This window comes from Electrona antarctica (assembly GCF_951216825.1).
Source record: "Electrona antarctica genome assembly, chromosome: 6".
Lineage (NCBI taxonomy): Eukaryota > Metazoa > Chordata > Actinopteri > Myctophiformes > Myctophidae > Electrona > Electrona antarctica.
Window position 1 is genome coordinate 51,171,670 of NC_136811.1, and position 21,592 is coordinate 51,193,261.

The 21,592-nt window shown below is 43.7% G+C and overlaps 1 protein-coding gene across 2 annotated transcripts; it reads left to right on the plus strand.

Annotated features, from left to right (window-relative positions):
• Positions 1-2,681: 2,681 nt before the first annotated feature.
• Positions 2,682-16,252, plus strand: slc50a1 (solute carrier family 50 member 1). Of its 2 annotated transcripts, none has more exons than XM_079504056.1 (6): positions 2,682-2,899; positions 5,928-6,005; positions 7,150-7,327; positions 9,559-9,720; positions 13,803-13,922; positions 15,751-16,252. In XM_079504056.1, exons 1-6 carry the CDS (start codon positions 2,832-2,834, stop codon positions 15,862-15,864), a joined length of 720 nt encoding a protein of 239 aa, XP_079360182.1. In that variant the 5' UTR covers positions 2,682-2,831; the 3' UTR covers positions 15,865-16,252. The 2 variants fall into 2 exon arrangements, with proteins under 2 accessions (XP_079360182.1, XP_079360183.1); XM_079504057.1 differs by having other exon boundaries at positions 7,150-7,273.
• The last annotated feature ends 5,340 nt before the right edge of the window (positions 16,253-21,592 follow it).

The following is a 21,592-nucleotide window of genomic DNA, read 5'->3' on the forward strand; positions in this document are numbered from 1 at the left end:
GGGCATAGGAGGGGCTAGCACCTGGGGGGGGACTTTAACTTTTTTTACAGTACCGGGCCAGTCAGTCTCAGAGTTACAGACCCATAAGGCTGGGTCCATTTGGTTCCATTGTACACTCTCAGAGTTACAGTCCTTTTGGTTCCTAACTCTCAAGTGCCTGCATGGGGACCCCCTGGACCCCACTTTGACCCCCTGGGGACCCCCACGACCCCTGGGGAACCCCTGGACCCCACTTTGAGAAGAAATACCACTTCAACTGGCTTTGAAAGTTCCTTTAAGAAGTTTCAAAAGGATTATCTTAGATGTACAGTCCAACACCTGCACATGTTTGGATATGTACTAGCCTTTGTTCATGCCTATATAATTATTATTTCTGTTAATATTTTGTGATTTGTTGTATATATTTCATATAGGTACTTTGAGGTGTATCATGGATGTTTTATTTGCTGTTCTGACTGTAATGTGACTACATGTACAATGAAGTATTGAAATGTCATTGTATTTCTGCCTCTTGGCCAGTTCCCACTTGTAAAAGAGACGCCTCAATGTGTTTTTGCCGGTTAAATTAAGGTTAATAATAAAATTAAAAATAAACTGAGAGTTAATTTGAGGTTCCATCTCACTGTCACACTGGACCATGGAGCCGACCATATATGGTAGTGATAGACCCCCATGTTATGACCATATATGGTAGTGATAGTCTGATAGACCCCCATGTTATGTATGCTCAGGATGAAGTCATTGGAGCCTGCAGGGATTAGCTAAATGTTCTTTTACATTTGATCTTTTTTTAAATCCCCTTCACCTTCTCATTCAGTTATGCTCGCCATGTCAGATCATTCACTGTAATCCACTTAGAAGTTAGAACACACACAACCAACGTTGCTATGATATATTATTGTCTCCACCAGGCCGAAGGCATGGGGAGAGAGTATGTTTTGCACTCCGTCCGTCCGTCCGTGTGTGTGTGTGTCCGTCCGTCCGTCCGTCCGTCCTTCCGTCTGTGAACAGCTAATCTCCGGCACCGTTAACCCGGTCGATGCCAAAATTTGCACACACACTCCCTGGATGCCAACGATGAACCTCTGCCCCAAAATTTCCAGAACGGCCTGTTATAGCGCCACCAGGAGGCCGCTTTGTGCAAAACATGTTTTTGGACAGTACACCTACAGATTTTGTCCAAACATCACGCAAATTGGTACACAGTCTCTCTAGAGCCATTCAACGAAACAGGTCTTTCAGATTTCTCAGACTCCATCCTGATTGGCTAAGATTGGCTTCCAAAGTTCGCAGGAGTACTCGGTTTCAAACAAAATGCTGCAAATCATCAACACATCGTGTGATTTCCGTAAAATTGTGCACGCACATTCCCACTAGGCCGAGGAAGAAATGCCACATGAACATTTTCAACTCAGCCTCATGGTGGCGCTATAACTGGCTGAAAAGTGTTTTTACCTCTAACTGCACGGATCTGTGGATAACTTTGTATGCCAACTCCCTAGAGGCCAAGGAAAAACCTTTGCCTGGAATTTTTCACATCTGCTCTTTATAGCGCCACCAGGAGGCCGGCATATGTAAAACACATTTTCTAATATTACTCCTTCAGATTTTATCCAAATTTCACGCAAATCGGTACACATGCTCTCCATAGTCATGTGATCAAGACGGGCTTGTTTGATTTATCATAATCCACCCTCATTGGCAACAATTGGCTTCTAAACTTTTCAGGAGTAGCCCGCTTTGTACCCGTTTTGTACAAATCGCCACAACTACTCAACGCAGCGTCCGATTGTGGTGAAACTGTGCATGCATATTCCCACTAGGCTTTGGAAGAAATGCCACTTGACAGCCTCATGGTGGCGCTACAACAGGCCAAGCCGCATCACACACACACACACACACACACACACACACACACACACACACACACACACACACACACACACACACACACACATTTATATTGCTCCAAAACATTTTGCCAAACATCACACACACACTCCTATCGTCCTGGTGGAGACCTGTGCCCAGAAGGGCACTTTTTCTAGTTATATCATATTTTTGTTCGCCTACAATAATTGGAGTTCCTTGTTGACATTTTGAGGAACATATGGTACTTTATGTCTGTCTGTCTGTTTGTCTGTCTGTCTGTCTGTCTGTCTGTCTGTCTGTCTTCCTGCCTGCTTGTCTGCCTGCTTGTCTGTCTGCCTGCCTGCCTGCCTGCCTGCCTGCTTGTCTGCCTGCTTGTCTGCCTGCCTGCCTGCCTGCCTGCCTGTCTGCCTGCTTGTCTGCCTGCTTGTCTGCCTGCCTGCCTGTCTGCCTGCCTGCCTGCCTGCCTGCCTGCCTGCCTGTCTGTCTGTCTGTCTGTCTGCCTGCCTGCTTGTCTGCCTGTCTGCCTGCCTGTCTGCCTGTCTGCCTGTCTGTCTCTATCTATCTAAATAAAATTCAACAATGAATAACGTATAGTAATACCTTTATCATCATTAATTACATTGTGTTTCACAGTCAAAATAAAGTCATAATAAAGCTAAACCCCTCCTCCACAAAACGCACACTCCACCCATTGGCTCTTTGGACCCGTCGATCTCCGCGTCGCCACCGCGTGCCTGCTAATGCATCTCGGCGTTTCTCTATTGGGTGAACCCTCCCCACCCACATGCCCTGCTCGGCCAATCGGAGCCGCGGAGCCCCAGGCCACTGATTACAAACACGGAAATAACAACAAGGAGAAGCTCTCTCTCTCTGCTTCTTTATTTCTCATCATAGTTCATCATTAATAACAATAAAAACGATAACAAAACAAGTGACCTAACAAAGCTCCGCGTGGTTCCATGGAGCTGCTGCAGCTGCTGTCATGGATGTGCATCCTGTTCACCGTCGGGATGTTCTCCACGGGACTGTAAGTTAAATGATAATAATTATAGCCTAAAGATGTTAGACTCTACGTGGATGCATTTGATTGATTCTGACATTCATGTCAGAATCGATCAAATACATCTACGAGAGTCTAAATCTTTAGGCTGTGAGTTAATGCGAATTCAAAGTAAAAAAAAAAAACTCCTTTTTTAATTAAACCTCCGTCCGTACGAGGGTGTCGTGCCACCGATCTCCAAGCCCACAGCGTGTGATGGTGTGATGATGGAGTGTGGAATGGAAGCTTTGTTTGTCTGTGCTTCTCTCTCTCTCTTTGGCGTGTTTTTGCAATAATGTCAGAAGTGACAGCTCCACACCCCGAGGCGTCAGTATAGATAAATAAACACAATCTGATTGAGACAGTCAACCCAGTGGAATGAATCAAATCTAAATCTAAAAAAAATAAACACAATGTGATTATATAATATTGAAGTGAACCCATTAGAATGAACTTGAATAACCACAGACATGTATTTATTTAATAAAACCTCCATCTCAAACTATTTTATCATTTAATCGTTTTCTTTCTTCGTAAATTACATTTCCCGGTGGGTGGTGAAGTTTCAGCCAATCAGGGAGAGAGAGATAACTCATTTATCAGCTTCAATCTTATAGTGTAGTTTCAGTTCCAATTTTGTTGTCTGCTGTTTTCTTTGTGTCATCACTTCCAATAACACATCTTGCTTATCCTGTATATCCTGTGTGAGTTCTTCCCGTCCGGAAAATCATTTTCTGCTTCTCGTAGAGCAGGAGAGACGTGCAGACTCCGGTCACTGAACAAACACGCTGTAGCAATGAGCAAAATCACAATATAGAGCTATATAACACTTATTTACCACTTATTTACCTATACCTACCACTTATTACCAGCTCAGTGGCCTTGTGGTTAGAGTGTCCGCCCTGAAACTGGGAGGTCGGGGTTCAATCCCCGGTCGGGTCATACCAAAGACTGTAAAAATGGGACCCAATGCCTCCCTGCTTGACCCAAAGGGTTGGATTGGGGGTCAAATCTACTAATCAAATGATTCCCGAGCGCGGCGCACCGCTCCAAGAGATGGGTCAAATGCGGAGAACAAATTTCACTGTGGTAACGTGTGTGACAAATCGTACGACTTTGACTTTGACTTTATTTTAACAAAGAAATATCACTACCTTTTTAGTAGTAGCTGCAGATGGTAAATAAATGGTGCATTTATAGAGCGCCTATATCCAAGGCGCTTTACATAGATTAGATTGTGCATTCATACACTGATGGCGGCGGAAACCATGCAAGGCACCAACCAGCACATCAGGAGCAATCAGGGGTTCAGTGTCTTGCTCAAGGACACTTCGACACTAACTCTGGGGGAGCCCAGGTTCGAACTGGCAACCTTGCGGTTACCATCCAGCCAGTCTACCCCTGAGCCACCGCTGCCACCACCAACTGTATACTGTGTATATATATACCTAAGGTGTAGCAGCAATAGAGCAGTAACAGATATTGAACATAGGCCTTTGTGCAAATAGTCTCCTGTTGTGTGCAGACGAGACATAAAAGGAAAGTAGACCACTATAGCAGTGGTTCCCAAAGTCTTCAGGTCGAGACCCAAAAGGAGAGATTAGACATTTTCCCGAGACCCAAACTAGTGAAAATAGTAGATCTACAATTTAGTCGCTGTGTGAATTAATTCCTCCAATATCACCCACCCTCCCCGCCCAGTTTCCCTCCCCCAAACACGGGACAGTTGTGTTCGTATAGACGCCAGACAAAGCCGGATGCACCACTGGATTTGATTTTGATTTGAACCCACACCCACCGTGGCAGTGGGCATGGACTTTACCACTTCGCCACCCGGGCGCCTCCTAGAACACTGCTTCTCAAACATTTTCAAGTGAAGGACCCCCACATTTGACCGGAGTGGAGTGGACCCCCTTTTGAAAAGGTTTTGTGCCAGGTTTCCCCAGGAGAGAAGGTTTATGAAGAAAAAAGAAAGAAAATCGTGCCGTGCCGTGACAGTAGCGTTTCCAGGAATTGCATTTTGGGCAGGCAAGATATGCCGCCGCCGCACAATCAAAAGCACAAAAGGTTTTCAAAGACATATACCTGCCAGACGAGTAGGATACAGAGGCTGAAAGGCATGCATTTGCATTCCAATGTGAATTGAGGGGCGCGCTCTACTATGCGCAGTGGCCAATCAGCTTCCCACTAATAGTTCTCAGGTCTGATGTTTGTCCTCTCAGTGTATGGATAATTGGACAGGCAGAAATGGATTTTGCCTTATTTCCGCAATTATTGTAGAGATACGCCACTGTGCTGTGAAGCTTGTAGACTGACCCCTGGGGGTCCCCGGACCCCACTTTGAGTACCAATGCACCACTAGAGAAAGTCTTCCATTTCAAAATGATGATGATGATTGCTTTTGCTGACGATAGTGGCATTGAGTCTTAAACCTAAATGTATGCTCCGTCATGCCATTGTGTGTGCCACTGTAACACAAAAGTATAATTTTATTGTCCAGAAAGTCCACATATGTTGTCGTGTCACGCTGTCCAACTCAACAGAGATGAGAAGATGATAAATAATTACTCAGGGACATTCTGAGAGGTGTTGGTGATGTACTTCCCTGTTCATTATTTTGCCAGCTGTGCACGCACACACACACACAGGCACACAGACACACACACACACACACACACACACACACACACACACACACACACACACACACACACACACACACACACACACACACACACACACACGCACAGGCACACACACACAGGCACACACACACACACACACGGCTGGTCTGTCAACCAAATGCATTGCTCCTGTAGAGGATGTGGCTTGCTTTAATAGTGCTTACTTCGACAAAATAGTAATGTGTGTGTGTGTGTGTGTGTGTGTGTGTGTGTGTGTGTGTGTGTGTGTGTGTGTGTGTGTGTGTGTGTGTGTGTGTGTGTGTGTGTGTGTGTGTGTGTGTGTGTGTGTGTGTGTGTGTGTGTGTGTGTGTGTGTGTGTGTGTGTTCGTCAGGACGGACCTAAGAAAGATGAGAGCGACAAAGAGTGCTGACAATGTCCAGTTCCTGCCGTTCCTCACCACCTGCCTCAAGTAAGTGTGTGTGTACTGTCAGTGTGTAAATACTTAGTGTATTATTGTTGATTGATGATCTATGCATGTAAAAACATGTTTTTCAGCAAATACCTTAGTTATGCCAACATTGTTCTTATGACTCAATGAAAAAATACCACACAAAAAAACCCTTTAATCTTTCATTCCCACTTCCGAGAGTTACATAAATCATACTAGGTTGAGAGGAGATGTACAATGCCATTTTGTCATCATCCCGTAGATATACCGACAACCAAGGTTCATGTTTTAGGTCGTTATTAGAGAAAGTAAAAGATGTGTATTTAGCCACTTGCGTATTCACGCAAGTGGCTAAATACTAGTGTGTGTACTGTACAATACAGCTGTCTCTCAGTTCACGCAAGTGGCTAAATATGTTTTTTTATTTTATTTTACAAAGGTTTACGGCAATTTCTTTATTATTATTAACTGTAGTCCTACTAGACCCCAGGAAATTCTGAAACTAGTAGTTGAAAGCAGTAAATGAAAAAAATATAATAAATACCAGTACACTCATCTTTTACTAATCTATAACGTGAACCTTGGTTTAAAAAAAACAAACAAAAGTTGTCCTTGTCTCAAAGTGAGGTCTAGTCTCTGGGTAAGCAAAGCAAAGCAAAGTTACTATATTTACCCAGGGTAACTGGACTAAGCATCAGATACTTGTTTACAGCCAGGCCCTGCTCATATAGAACATTTCATGGTAGTGGTTCAATGCCTTGCTCAAGGGCACTTCAGCGGTGGTAATTTTAACGTGCCGGTCCGGGGATACGAACTGGCGACCTTCCGGTATCAAGACCGCTCCGCAAACTGTTCGGCCACCGCTGCCACTAAAGTAGTGTCAGAAGATAAAGTGTAATAAACCATTTCCATAATAAACCACTTGTAAATAAACCATGTACCTGCTCCCATACGGTTATGGGGGGTATCTTAAATGGTAAATAAACCATGTACCTGCTCCCATACGGTTATGGGGGGTATCTTAAATGGTAAATAAACCATGTACCTGCTCCCATACGGTTATGGGGGGTATCTTGTGTTTTCCGAGCGTAGCCGTGAAGACCTCTGGTCACAGTAGCACGTCTTGTCGAATGTTTCTAACGGTACTCTCTGGTCTCTCCGCCAGTAACCTGGGCTGGTTGTATTATGGGATGCTGAAGAGAGACGGCACTCTGGTCCTGGTGAACACCATCGGAGCCTTGCTGCAGTTCCTCTACATCACCTCCTACCTCTACTACAGCAAGCACAAGGTCACAACACCACCCGTAACACCTACTAGGCTCCAGGCTTCCCAAAACCAACTGGTCAGGCTCCTACTTGGCCTCACCCCCTGTACCCACCTCACCCCTGCCCACTTTGACAGACTGGAATGGCTTAGGGTCGACGACAGAGTACAGCATCTTGCAATGGGTCTGGTCCACAAGATTCGATACACCACCAAGATACCCATGTACCTGTCTAGATACTTCCTTAATGTTAACGAAGTCCACACCCACAACACCAGAGGGAGTGCAATGAACCATGTACAACCCAGATTCGGCACAAACAAGGGACTAAATTCTTTTCGCTCCTATGCCACCAAAATGTGGAACGCCCTACCAACAGTCATTAAGACATGCAAATCCCTTGACTCCTTCAAAACCGCTCTCAAAGGGCACCTACGGACGGCTGCAATTCGAAACTGGCCCCCGTAAAAATCTGAATCCCCCACCGCACCCCCCCCCCTTTTTTCCCCCTCATTGTATATGTGTCTATTTGTACGTCTCTAAATGTTTTGATGAATTGAACATGGTGGACCCTCTTGTAAACAAGTGTAATGCTTAATTGGGTCGTCCACTCACAGTTAACAGTCTTTGTGTTGAGTTTGTGCTTGAAATGTACTGTAATTCTGCAAACTGTTGTAATCAATACTGCCTAATATACTAACTACAGCAAGCACAAGGTCACAACATCACCCGTAACACCCACCTACCACCTAAAATACTACAGCAAACACAAGGTCACAACTCCACCCGTAACACCCACCTACCACCTAATATACTACAGCAAACACAAGGTCACAACTCCACCCGTAACACCCACCTACCACCTAATATACTACAGCAAACACAAGGTCACAACTCCACCCGTAACACCCACCTACCACCTAATATACTACAGCAAACACAAGGTCACAACACCACCCGTAACACCTACCACCTAATATACTACAGCAAACACAAGGTCACAACTCCACCCGTAACACCTACCACCTAATATACTACAGCAAACACAAGGTCACAACTCTACCCGTAACACCCACCTACCACCTAATATACTACAGCAAACACAAGGTCACAACTCCACCCGTAACACCTACCACCTAATATACTACAGCAAACACAAGGTCACAACTCTACCCGTAACACCCACCTACCACCTAATATACTACAGCAAACACAAGGTCACAACACCACCCGTAACACCTACCACCTAATATACTACAGCAAACACAAGGTCACAACTCCACCCGTAACACCCACCTACCACCTAATATACTACAGCAAACACAAGGTCACACCTCCACCCGTAACACCCACCTACCACCTAATATACTACAGAACAGCAAACACAAGGTCACAACATCACCCGTAACACCCACCTACCACCTAATATACTACAGAACAGCAAACACAAGGTCACAACTCCACCCGTAACACCCACCTACCACCTAATATACTACAGCAAACACAAGGTCACAACTCCACCCGTAACACCCACCTACCACCTAATATACTACAGCAAACACAAGGTCACAACATCACCCATAACACCCACCTACCACCTAATATACTACAGCAAACACAAGGTCACAACATCACCCGTAACACCCACCTACCACCTAATATACTACAGCAAACACAAGGTCACAACATCACCCGTAACACCCACCTACCACGGTGGTAGGTGGGTGGTAGGTGGGTGTTACGGGTGATGTTGTGACCTTGTGTTTGCTGTAGTATATTAGGTGGTCCACCTAATATACTACAGCAAACACAAGGTCACAACATCACCCGTAACACCCACCTACAACCTAATATACTACAGCAAACACAAGGTCACAACATCACCCGTAACACCCACCTACCACCTAATATACTACAGCAAGCACAAGGTCACAACACCACCCATAACACCCACCTACCACCTAATATATTACAGCAAGTTACTGACATGCTCAATATTTCATGTCAAGGATCCCAAAGATTATATGTAATTGGCCGCCGACCTCTATCTCAAAATATGTTGTTCCATGGACCCACCCAGAAGCAAAGATTTGACGTAAAAACTTTCGCTCTGAAAGAATATATTCAAAGATTTCCGCCACATTTTCACTATTTTTCAAAAATAGCAGACCTACAAGCTCATAACGCGGCCAGAATGAGTTAAGTAAACACTTAGTTACTTTCCACCACTGTCTACCAGATTGGGTGTGTGTTTGTGTGTACTCACTGTCTTTTTATCCCCCCCCCCCGTGCGTGTGTCTGCGTGACAGAGGCGTGTATACTTCCAGATGCTGTGTGCCTCAGCCGTGTTGGCGGCTGGGTGCGTGTACTTCGCGGTGCTCCTGCCTCCGGGGGAGTCTCGTCTGGACCAGCTGGGTCTGACCTGCAGCCTGGTGACCGTCAGCATGTACATGTCCCCTCTCACTGACCTGGTACGACCAGCACACACAGACGTCGCACGCACGCAATTTGGCTATATGCACACATGCCATTTTGGAAAGAACTTGGGCCCCTTCCCTTCTTTCTTCACAGGTGTTACGGATGATACTAATGAAGGCTCAGATTGTTCCATTCTGGTCAAACAGAGTCAGGGTGCTGCTGTTGTGCATGTTGGCTCACTGGAAACACTCTGCTACCCCAGTCAGTGTGTCCTAAAGTGCCCCTTGAGTGGCTTTCCAAATGGCCCTGTATGGTTGTGTAATTCTGAGACGGGTCCATGTGGTATTTGGTTCCATTTGTAGACTCCCAGAGTTATGGGGGGTCCTTGAAATTAAAAAGTTTGTGAACCACTGCACACTAAATGGAACAGAGCCTTAATTAGTATCATCAGTAACACCTGTGAAGGAAGTAGGGAAGCGGCCCGGTAGTAGGAAGATTTATTCTGTGTGCATTCAATTCAAAGGGCTTTATTGGCATGAGAAAACATACTGTACATTTACATTGCCAAAGCAAAAAGTGGAACAATACAATCAAAACAAAGTGTATGTCACACACACACACACACACACACACACAACGTCCGTGTCTTTCAGCACGGACACGATTGTTATATTAGGTACTAATAGTGGCAACCTATGCACGCATGCACACATGCGCGCGCGCACACACACACACACACACACACACACACACACACACACACACACACACACACACACACACACACACACACACACACACACACACAGACTAAAGATGCACAGATCGTGGGTATATCTGCGGATCCCGCAGGGAGGTAGCTGAGCACAGGTGCTCATTTTCAGCAACGCCCTGCACATAGAAACACACAGACAGACACACACACGCACACACACACACATTAAAACCTGGGAGCTGACCAGTACAACCACAGTCTTATACTGTTGGCCACTAAGCAGCTCCAGGGGGAGCAGTTGGGGGTTCAGTGCCTTGCTCAAGGGCACTTCAGCGGTGTTGGGTGAGTGATGACAATCACTTCCCCACCCAGATTTTTCCTGCCCGTCCGGCAACCTTTCGGCAACAAGGGCGCTCCTCTAACCCTTAGGCCACCGCTGCCCGTTGCTATCGTGTGTAAACCTCATTATGTCCAATGTTTGTGTTGCAGATTTTGAGCTTGTAGAGCTGTGTATATATATATATATGAGAAACGAGGTTTCTACCCTACAGCTGTCTGTCTATTTATGTATACTGAACAAAATGTTCTTCAGTACACGGCTCTCTACCAGCGCCGCTGCGCTCTGTGCTGTACAATACAGCTGTCTCTCTGTTCTTCATGTCTTTATATCTCATCCTGTTTGTCTCCTTCTCTCTCGACCCCCCCCCCCCCCCTCCTCCCCCCGTCGGTGTGATCCTTCTTAATGTTTCCTGTCTTTCTTCCTCTGCTGCGTGTCTTCCTGTTGTTGTTCTGGCTCTGTTTGTGTCTTCTGTCTCCGTGGTGACACACAGGGACTCTGCGTTGTCTGTATGTCTGTCTCTGTCTGTCTGTCTGTCTGTCTGTCTGTCTGTCTGTCTGTCCTATGTCTCAGCACATGTCCTCTGTACGTCCGTGTTTGGTGTCTCATCACGTCCTGTAGGCCTGTCACAACAAATAGTATAAACTATACATAAATAATAGTACACACTCGTCTGATAGCAGTTATCGTCAGATAATCACAATTGATGATTGTAATCGTCATGATGTGGAGAATAGTGTTCTCAACGGGCCCAAAAATTAAGGCCCGGCCCCACCCTACCCTAACTGGGCCGGCCCGAGGGTCGGCCCGACCCTAAGAATTACCATAATGTTCGGCCCGAAGCCCGAAAAAGCCAGACTAAAAAAAAGAAGGGGGGAAAAAACGCCACTAAATGGCTGGCACGGCGGAGCCGTGGTTCAGTGTGTGAGAGTGAGAACGGAGTTCAACTGACTTATCGCAGATTTATGTAACTCACGTTAGGCTGTTAATGTTCCATTTCCATCATTCTAATGGATTCCAGTGGGGTGAGTAAAATGGTAAATGGTGCATTTATATAGCTTTACATCCTCGGTTTCCTCTGAAGTGACGCAGTTATGTCCAAGTATTGTCCCCGTTCGCAAAGTGCAATCATTCACTGTCGTGCGACAGTCCTGCACAGAGCGACATTATTATTATATCAACTGCCAACTTGGCTATAATCTAGTAGTACTACTGTAGTTTACATCAATCATTGCCTCTTAACCCAAATACATACACGCGTAATGTGCGTGCGTCACAGACGGTGTCCAAAAGAACAAACATACAAACTATCCACGCGCCGCTCATGGCGTGTCTCGACAGCTTACAGATCTGTTATTTTGGGCACATAATAACGAGGTGCGCCGACGGACGGAGGTTATAATACTAAGCATTTTGCAAATCAAATAGCCTGTAGCCTGCAGTGGACTGTAACATTGCGTGGTCATCATGTAGGCTAACTTGTTTAAGTTGTACAGTAGCTTATGTTTTATAGCGTTTACAGAGTTATATCACTTATTATGGACGACTGGTGACGTAGATTAATGATAAGGTTATTCATCGCAGCCAGCTGGGTTTAACCAGATAGCACAGTACAACCTGACGCTTCCAAAACGAGCCATCGTGTGATGACCTGATTGATCTTATAAAACATTTAAGCATATGGCAAGTTAACTGGTTAGACGCTCTTTGGTGCACAAACCAGAGGCCAGCCAGCGGTAGCAAGTCTCAACAACCACCGTTCACTTCTCTCTGCTGTGCTGCCTGCGTGCAGTGCGTGCTGAGTGCTGCTCTGAGTCTAGCCTCGGAAACCCAGACGTTTTTATTTCCAGGGAGAAAAAAAAAGTTGTCCGAGTCCACTTCAATTCGGCATAGAGTAGCGCAAACATCTCTCACTCTCTGCTGATTTCTGATCGTCTGCACCTTTGTTAAATTGACACACACACGCACACATGTACACACACACACTCCTCTCTCTCTGTCGCTCTGAGTAATTAGTCTCATGTCGCGCAGCTGCGCATAGTTTCTCCCGGCGGATCCTGCCGGGAGCTGCCTATGCCATAAAAAGCATAGGTGAGTTCCAGGCTACTCTGAGTCTGACTCTGAAATGCCAGTGCGTTATACTAACATTCTTTCTTTTTTTTAAATAAACAAAATCACCGAGCCCAAGGCTCGGCCCGGCCCGACTAATTAGCATAGGTTTTGGGCCCTCTGGTCTCAGAGGGGGGATATATATATATATATATATATATATATATGTATATATATGTTTTCAGGTGGGGATAATTGGCAGTATGTTTTCAGGTGGGGATAATTGGCAGTATGTTTTCAAGTGGGGATAATTGGCAGTATGTTTTCAAGTGGGGATAATTGGCAGTATGTTTTCAGGTGGGGATAATTGGCAGTATGTTTTCAGTTGGGGATAATTGGCAGTATTTTTTCAGGTGGGGATAATTGGCAGTATTCTTTCAGGTGGGGATAATTGCCAGTATTTTTTCAGGTGGGGATAATTGGCAGTATTTTTTCAGGTGGGGATAATTGGCAGTATTCTTTCAGGTGGGGATAATTGGCAGTATTCTTTCAGGTGGGGATAATTGGCAGTATTGTTTTCAGGTGGGGATAATTGGCAGTATGTTTTCAGGTGGGGATAATTGGCAGTGTTGTTTTCAGGTGGGGATAATTGGCAGTATTGTTTTCAGGTGGGGATAATTGGCAGTATTGTTTTCAGGTGGGGATAATTGCCAGTATGTTTTCAGGTGGGGATAATTGCCAGTATTTTTTCAGGTGGGGATAATTGCCAATATTTTTTCAGGTGGGGATAATTGCCAGTATTTTTTCAGGTGGGGATAATTGGCAGTATGTTTTCAGGTGGGGATAATTGCCAGTATTTTTTCAGGTGGGGATAATTGGCAGTATGTTTTCAGGTGGGGATAATTGCCAGTATTTTTTCAGGTGGGGATAATTGCCAGTATTTTTTCAGGTGGGGATAATTGCCAGTATTTTTTTCAGGTGGGGATAATTGCCAGTATGTTTTCAGGTGGGGATAATTGCCAGTATGTTTTCAGGTGGGGATAATTCGCAGTAGAAACCTGGAGTGTCTGTCCTTCTCTCTGACGGTGGCTACGTTCCTCACCTCCACCTCCTGGGTTCTGTATGGACACCAGCTCAATGATTACTACATCATGGTGAGACGCGCACACACGCATACACACACACACACACACACACACACACACACACACACACACACACACACACACACACACACACACACACACACACACACACACACACACACACACACACACACGTGCACAGACAGACAGACTAATACAAACTCAACAAACATATTCAGGGGCACCACCAAGCCATATTGTGGTGGACAAGATTAGATTTTTACCACGGACGGTAATGGGTCGCACACACCAAGACTGCATTTCAGTAATTTATTATGTCTCCTGTCCAAAATGCAAGAATAAATTGTCTCCTGTCCAAAAATGCAAGAATAAATTGTCTCCTGTCCAAAAATGCAAGAATAAATTGTCTCCTGTCCAAAATACAAGAATAAATTACTAAAATGCAGTCTTGGTGTGTGCGACCCATTATTTCCAGAAATAGGTAGAGAATGGGGAAAGCAGCTAACGCCGGGGCTCCACCGGACGCGTTGCGTCTCCGTCGCGTGCGTCAAAAAACGAACCGGGGCAATTTTAATGCAGTCACGCAACGCAACGCAATGCGGGCAGTGGAGCCTATTGTAAACAAGTGTAATGCTTAATTGGGTCGTCCACTCACAGTTAACAGCCTTTGTATTGAGTTTGTGCTTGAAATGTACTGTAATTCTGCAAACTGTTAATAAATATTAACAATAAGTTAATAAATATTGCAATCAATCAATCATTCATTGATTAAAAAGGGAACATTCCCTGGCGGTGACGGAGACGCGACGCTGACGCGCCCGGTGGAGCCACGGTGTTATAGGATATTTGACCAACTATTATATTGTAGTAATCTCTCTCACGTCAGTCACGCTGATTTCCACAGTCAACATTCAGCAGCAGCGACAATAATAAGTAGGCCTACATGTACAGTATATTACTAGCAATATCCAGCAGCACTACAATAGACTACATGTATGTACAGTAAACCTACTGTACATCAGGCAATGAACATGACCTCTCCTACGGAGAGGCATCATTGCGACTGTATTAACCCATTCTGACCTGAGATCAGATTCTAAAAATGTCTTCTACATCCTGACAGGTTTCTGAAAAAGCTATGTTTCTATGTCAGTGGTTCTTTGATTTTTCAAAAATAGCAGACCTACAAGCTCGTAGCGCGCCACCGAGTGGCGCGCTACGAGCTTGTAGATCTGCTATTTTTCAATTGCTAAAGCATAACATGATGCTAACACAAACTCCCGCCCAAAATGGGTTAAAAGTGTAACGCTTGCTTGTACTCACCCAATAATTAACATGGGGGTCAGCTAATTGTCCTCTAGTTTCATATCCATTAATGGCAGAAAACGTGCATTTAGTAAACTATCTCCGCTTTCCCACAAGATTAAGACAGACTTCATTCTCTCCATTCCGCAGTGAGCACACAATGGTATGGGGAAAACAAACACAAACAGGTGCTTTGATGTTGGTCCGGGGTAGCCTAATTAATGACTAGAATGCAATAGGCTAAATGTCATCCCGACACTTAATAATTCATACACATTCAGGAAATATTAGATTGTGAATATTTTGAGAAGACATATTTTTATATAGATTCTAATGAAATAAATGTATATATTTTTCATAATATCTTGAAAAACATTCACTGTTAAAACTAGCTAACCTAAAACATTGGTAGCCTGCCACTAGCTTACTGTGTGTGTGTGTGTGTGTGTGTGTGTGTGTGTGTGTGTGTGTGTGTGTGTGTGTGTGTGTGTGTGTGTGTGTGTGTGTGTGTGTGTGTGTGTGTGTGTGTGTGTGTGTGTGTGTGTGTGTGTGTGTGTGTGTGTGTTTCCAGGTTCCAAACACACCCGGTATTTTCACCAGCGTCATCCGACTCTTCCTGTTCTGGAGCTTCTCACCATCCAATCAGAATCAGAGCGTGCCATCCTTTAAACTCATCCAAATCTGAGTGGGCGGGGCCAACTACCTGAGCAGCGATTGGTCTGTCAAGTCCACGATGGGTGGGACTCAGAATGTCAGTTCTGTTTTTCTTTCATTATTTTTATATCCAATGAAAAGAGTGGCGATGTGGAGAAACAAGCTCTTATTGGGTAAAACCGAGGATTAGCTGCTGAAGGCATTTTGATAAACGGACAGTTTGCACGGTTTTCTTTGGGGGGGGTGGATAACGTTATTTAATATTTACTCCAATCCAATTATATGTTCTGTTTAACCACTTCCAACCTGGCATCCATGTTTGTCATTGTTTTTTTAAGGTAATACATATCAGATCTACAAGCTCACAGTGAAGTGTGCCTCTGGTTGAAAGTAGTTAAATTAAAGCTCAAATTCAACTACGTTGTATGTCTTCATAAAAGTACAACTACTAAACATCATACCATCCAACTCTGTACTAACGATACTCGTGTTGAACGGGAGACTTTGAAAGAAACGTGTCACTATTCCAGTGGATATCAAAGTGTGGTCCGCGGACCCTCGGGGTTACTTGAGGGGGAGGCATACTTAGTTTAGACTAGTCATTGGTTAGACATAAGGTTGGTGAGGGGTGCGTTAAGACGACCGGATTAAGGTTGGTGAGGGGTGCGTTAAGGGTTGGGAGAGGGTTACGGTTAGGTTTAGGTGTGCTGCCCCGTGGGAGGTTAGGTTTAGGGTGAGGGTTTTAGACGGGTTGTAGGACTAATGACTGGTCTAACCAATGACTAGTCTAAACTAAGTTGTCTGTCACTGTGGCCCTTTTTCCACCAAGAGAAATTTGGTTCTAGAACTGGTTACATTCTAGATTTTTGGAACCTTGGTGTTTAACACTCTGAGCTGGAAGAACTGAACCTGTTCAACCCGGTGGAAAAGGGGCCTGAGAGTGTACACATGGAACCAAATGGACCCTTACAATTCTGTAACTCTGAGAGTGTACACATGGAACCAAATGCACCCTTACAATTCTGTAACTCTGAGAGTGTGTACACATGATAACTAAATGCACCCTTACAAGTCTGTAACATTTTCTGTAACATGTTATACTCTGCATTATAGGCCCATAAACGGGCCTATAATGACCACTAGTGGTCCCCGTAGCCGACGTTGAGCACCAGTGGACTACAAGAATTATGGACAGCCCCGATTGGTTGCTGCTCTGATAGATAGATAGATAGATAGATAGATAGATAGATAGTTTATTTGTCTCGGTCATGGTTTATCCAACATTGTTACATACAGAAAAGGGGTTGACATGATACAATTGACCGAAAAGGAAAGGGCTGAAGCCGAAGCTTATTATGCCCACCTTTTTGAGATTTCAGTAATCTCGTAGAAGGAAACAAAGACTGAATAAAGAAATCAGATTTCAACATTGCTGCATTTCTAATAAAAAAAGGATTAAACAAATCGACAGAAAAAGCACTACTTCTACCACTTATGATAGTGATCATAATAATTGTAACAATGATGATGATAAGGAGGCGTGTCTGGTGTTGTCTAGTGCCTTATGTCCCGGGGTCCTCCCGGGGGTCCTCCCGGGGTCCTCCGCCCCAACAGGAAGCGGTTAGATCGTTGCTCCATGACTCATTCCGATCATGTCGTTAGCTCCGCGTTGTGTTGCAAAGCCAACTGTTGACCGGTGACCAGGACAACGGTTACGCCCTGATGTATATACTTCGTTGCCCGAAATAGCCGATATTTTAGTGAGTACTTTTATCAGCACATGCCACATGTGTTACTGTATATATATTAATATACTTATTGTCTCATCAAAGCTATCTACAGATTTGATGAGAACGTTTCTCTCATAACGCTACCTTTAAGTAAATCCATAATTGTTTACACACTGATTAATTATATCAGCTATTATTTGATTATTTCAGTTTCGGTCTTATGCAGTCAATTTCTTCTTTTCTTTATTTTATTTTTACCACTTTCAGAACCCGCCATCCCGTTTGGGCATGACATTTTCACCTGAAAAACTTTTTTTTAACTTTTAAATAGGGCTTAATAAAATTAAGCTCATGATTATTTTGTATCTATCAAAACATTTGTGTTAGTTTGTAAATGGATCGCTGTAAGTTAAATGTTCTCAATTAGAAACGTTAATCAAATCTTTTTAAATTGTCTCTGGCACTGTTTTTTTTTTCTTCTATTTTATACTTTGTCACATGACAAAAGTAGCAAAACAAATAGCTTGGCTGCAAGCCCACATGTCGCCTCGTCTGTCTGTGTGTTTTATGAACATTGAACCAATGAAAAGTTATAATCAAGAGAGCTTGTGAGTTGTGACTAAATAATAACTACCGTGTGTCCATTGGTACACAGGCTATTTTCTTTACCCCTATTTCCTGAAAAGTAATGTTTTTGTTTTAAACATTCATGGTTTCCACCTGGCAGCAATATTATGTTAGAAATATACAGTATATAATATACATATGCTTTAGTATACGGTATGATTTCCTCTTGGGTCCACTTGAAGTGCCTCTAGTGTACATACATTTATATACTGTAGTTTAACGTTCATGTAATTCCTCTAAAGCAGGGTTTCTTAAAGTGGGTCCAGAGGAGGTGCCTCCGAATATATTTGGAATTCATCAACATCACTTCAGTTTAACCACTTAGACTCTCTACACTTTGGAAAACGGACCTGACCTCAACTGTACTTGGACCGCTCTTTTTCAGCCTACAGTACACGAAGGGTTCAATTTTCGTTCATGCTAAACCCCTTATACCTCAACTACTTTGCCTTTTTTGTTTTACTATTTTGAAAAACATTTTTGAATAGTTATTATTAAAAATCTACATTGACACGTTGTGAGATTGTAGATTGGCAAAAAAAAGGCAAAATGGTTTAGGGATAAGGGGGTTTAGCGGTGCCCAAAGTGTCTTCGCCAAAAATAGATTTATAAGCTGTGAGCTTGTAGATCTGCTATTTAAGATAAATATCCCACCCGGAATAGGGATGCTGGGGTTTAAGTGGTTAAATGCCAAGTACAAAATATATTTTCCAAGTTTTCCTCGTGACATACTGTGTCTTAAGGGGGAAAGATTTACATATTTGACATAAAAGTAAGGTGCTTTTAAAGTAAATTCAAAAGCTTATTTACAGGAGTGCCCTGAGCCAAAACATGTTTGAGAACCTTTCTCGCTCTAAAGGTCAGTTTATGCTTTGAGGTGGCAAACACCGCGTCACAACACGAGTCTCGCCAAGTTCTGAGTTGTGAGCGTTAATACTGTGTGCGACTCGCCGACAGCCACGCCACAAAACCCAAACAAGACGGTGAATGTTGTCTAGTTTCCCAACCACTGGGTCGTCTGTAAATATTTCAAAAGATGTCTTTATGCACGATATAATCGGCAGCGTATCGAAATCTCCCATAAAAATGCCATATGGGTATCAAAATAATCCTGACTGTTTTCACCGATATTGATGACGCTGTAGTCGCAGAGCAGCCAGTCTGCCCGTCTCTGTCTCTTTAAAAGCATCAGCTGTTGGTGGGGAGGGAGGGGAGGTTACCTTCTACTTTCACCAGCAAAACAAAAAATGGGAAATTAAAAATTTCATCAGTATAAAAAATATAACTTAAGGTTACACACAGCCCGACGCATCGCCATAACTATAACTAAAATATAACTTAAGGTTACACACAGCCCGACGCATCACCATAGCTAACTAAAATATAACTTAAGGTTACACACAGCCCGACGCATCGCCATAACTAACTAAAATATAACTTAAGGTTACACACAGCCCGACGCATCGCCATAACTAACTAAAATATAACTTAAGGTTACACACAGCCCGACGCATCACCATAACTAACTAAAATATAACTTAAGGTTACACACAGCCCGACGCATCGCCATAACTAACTCAAATATAACTTGCGGTTACACACAGCCCGACGCATCGCCATAACTAACTCAAATATAACTTAAGGTTACACACAGCCCGACGCATCGCCATAACTAACTAAAATATAACTTACGGTTACACACAGCCTGACGCATCGCCATAACTAACTAAAATATAACTTAAGGTTACACACAGCCCGACGCATCGCCATAACTAACTAAAATATAACTTGCGGTTACACACAGCCCGACGCATCGCCATAACTAACTAAAATATAACTTGCGGTTACACACAGCCCGACGCATCGCCATAACTAACTAAAATATAACTTAAGGTTACACACAGCCCGACGCATCGCCATAACTAACTAAAATATAACTTAAGGTTACACACAGCCCGACGCATCGCCATAACTAACTAAAATATAACTTAAGGTTACACACAGCCCGACGCATCGCCATAACTAACTAAAATATAACTTGCGGTTACACACAGCCCGACGCATCGCCATAACTAACTAAAATATAACTTAAGGTTACACACAGCCCGACGCATCGCCATAACTAACTAAAATATAACTTAAGGTTACACACAGCCCGACGCATCGCCATAACTAACTAAAATATAACTTACGGTTACACACAGCCCGACACATCGCCATAACTAACTCAAATATAACTTAAGGTTACACACAGCCCGACGCATCGCCATAACTAACTCAAATATAACTTAAGGTTACACACAGCCCGACGCATCGCCATAACTAACTAACCACTAACCCGGTCATCATTTCAATGTCGTGCATCTCTTATTTATTTTTATTTGAAAGAGAAAAAAATGTTTAAAAATAAAAACAAAGGAATTCCATGAAAATATACAATACAAATGGAGAAAATAGCCGATCTACAACGTGGCGCGAACTTCGCGTCACGTTGTAGATTGGCTATTTTCACCTATTAGAGTGGCTATTTTCAACCACCGGGTGAATCCCCAATGATGGTCACGGAGCTTACTTCATCTTCTCAACCTATTGGCATACGCAAGGTTTTCTGAAGTTGTGTGCGACCGTTTTTTCCACAGGTGCGCGTCACGCTCCGATGCCATACATTTTGGTCATTTTGTCGTCACTTTCATTGTGCGATCAGTTGTAAGTTGACAATTGTCGTGCAAAGCATACATTGACCTTAAAGCCCAAACCACACGAAGGGGTCGAGATGCAACAAAACGGTTTTAGCGTTCGTCCCAGTGGTTTGATATGTCCTGTTGCGAGTGGACCCATGTAGACACAAGTCGACACAAGTGATTCAATTGGTTCAATTATTTTATTGCTACAAAAGTGTGTCATATCTGCAGTTAATAATATTTTTGTCATAACAGTGGGCAGCTTTATTTTAGAAGGCCAGAACAATTCTGTCCTATATTTTGACAAAATGTGTATTGGGCCAGCTTTGTTTGTCGTGGTGTGTTGGGTCTGTGTCTAAAGTAAATCATTATGTCTTTATAGTAATACTATTTTTATATATGAAATTGTATATGAGATTATATACCTATGGGTCAATATAAATTGGTTGTGATGAGATGTTTTCTATGGTGTCTGAATAGAAGATTGGAGAGCAGATAATAAAAGTTTTATACTGTTCTGTGTTGACTTGTTATTGTTGACATTTATATATGGCTTGATCTCTATTATACCGGGCGGCTGTGGCTCGGGAGGTAGAGCAGGTCATCCAATGATCCATGGGTCAGCGGTTCGAATCCCAGCTCCTACTGTCCACATGTCTTGCCCAAGTGTCCTTGGGCAAGACACTGAACCCCGCATTGCCTCCAGTGGTTGCCACCATTG

What these genes read in the sequence shown, in the direction of transcription:
- slc50a1 (XM_079504056.1), top strand. Translation starts at nt 2,832, where the DNA reads ATGGAGCTGCTGCAGCTGCTGTCATGGATGTGCATCCTGTTCACCGTC. An exon ending in AGGCTTCCCAAAACCAACTG is followed by an intron (nt 7,328 to 9,558) that starts GTCAGGCTCCTA and finishes TCTGCGTGACAG; the next exon opens with AGGCGTGTATACTTCCAGAT. An exon ending in TGTCCCCTCTCACTGACCTG is followed by an intron (nt 9,721 to 13,802) that starts GTACGACCAGCA and finishes GTATGTTTTCAG; the next exon opens with GTGGGGATAATTCGCAGTAG.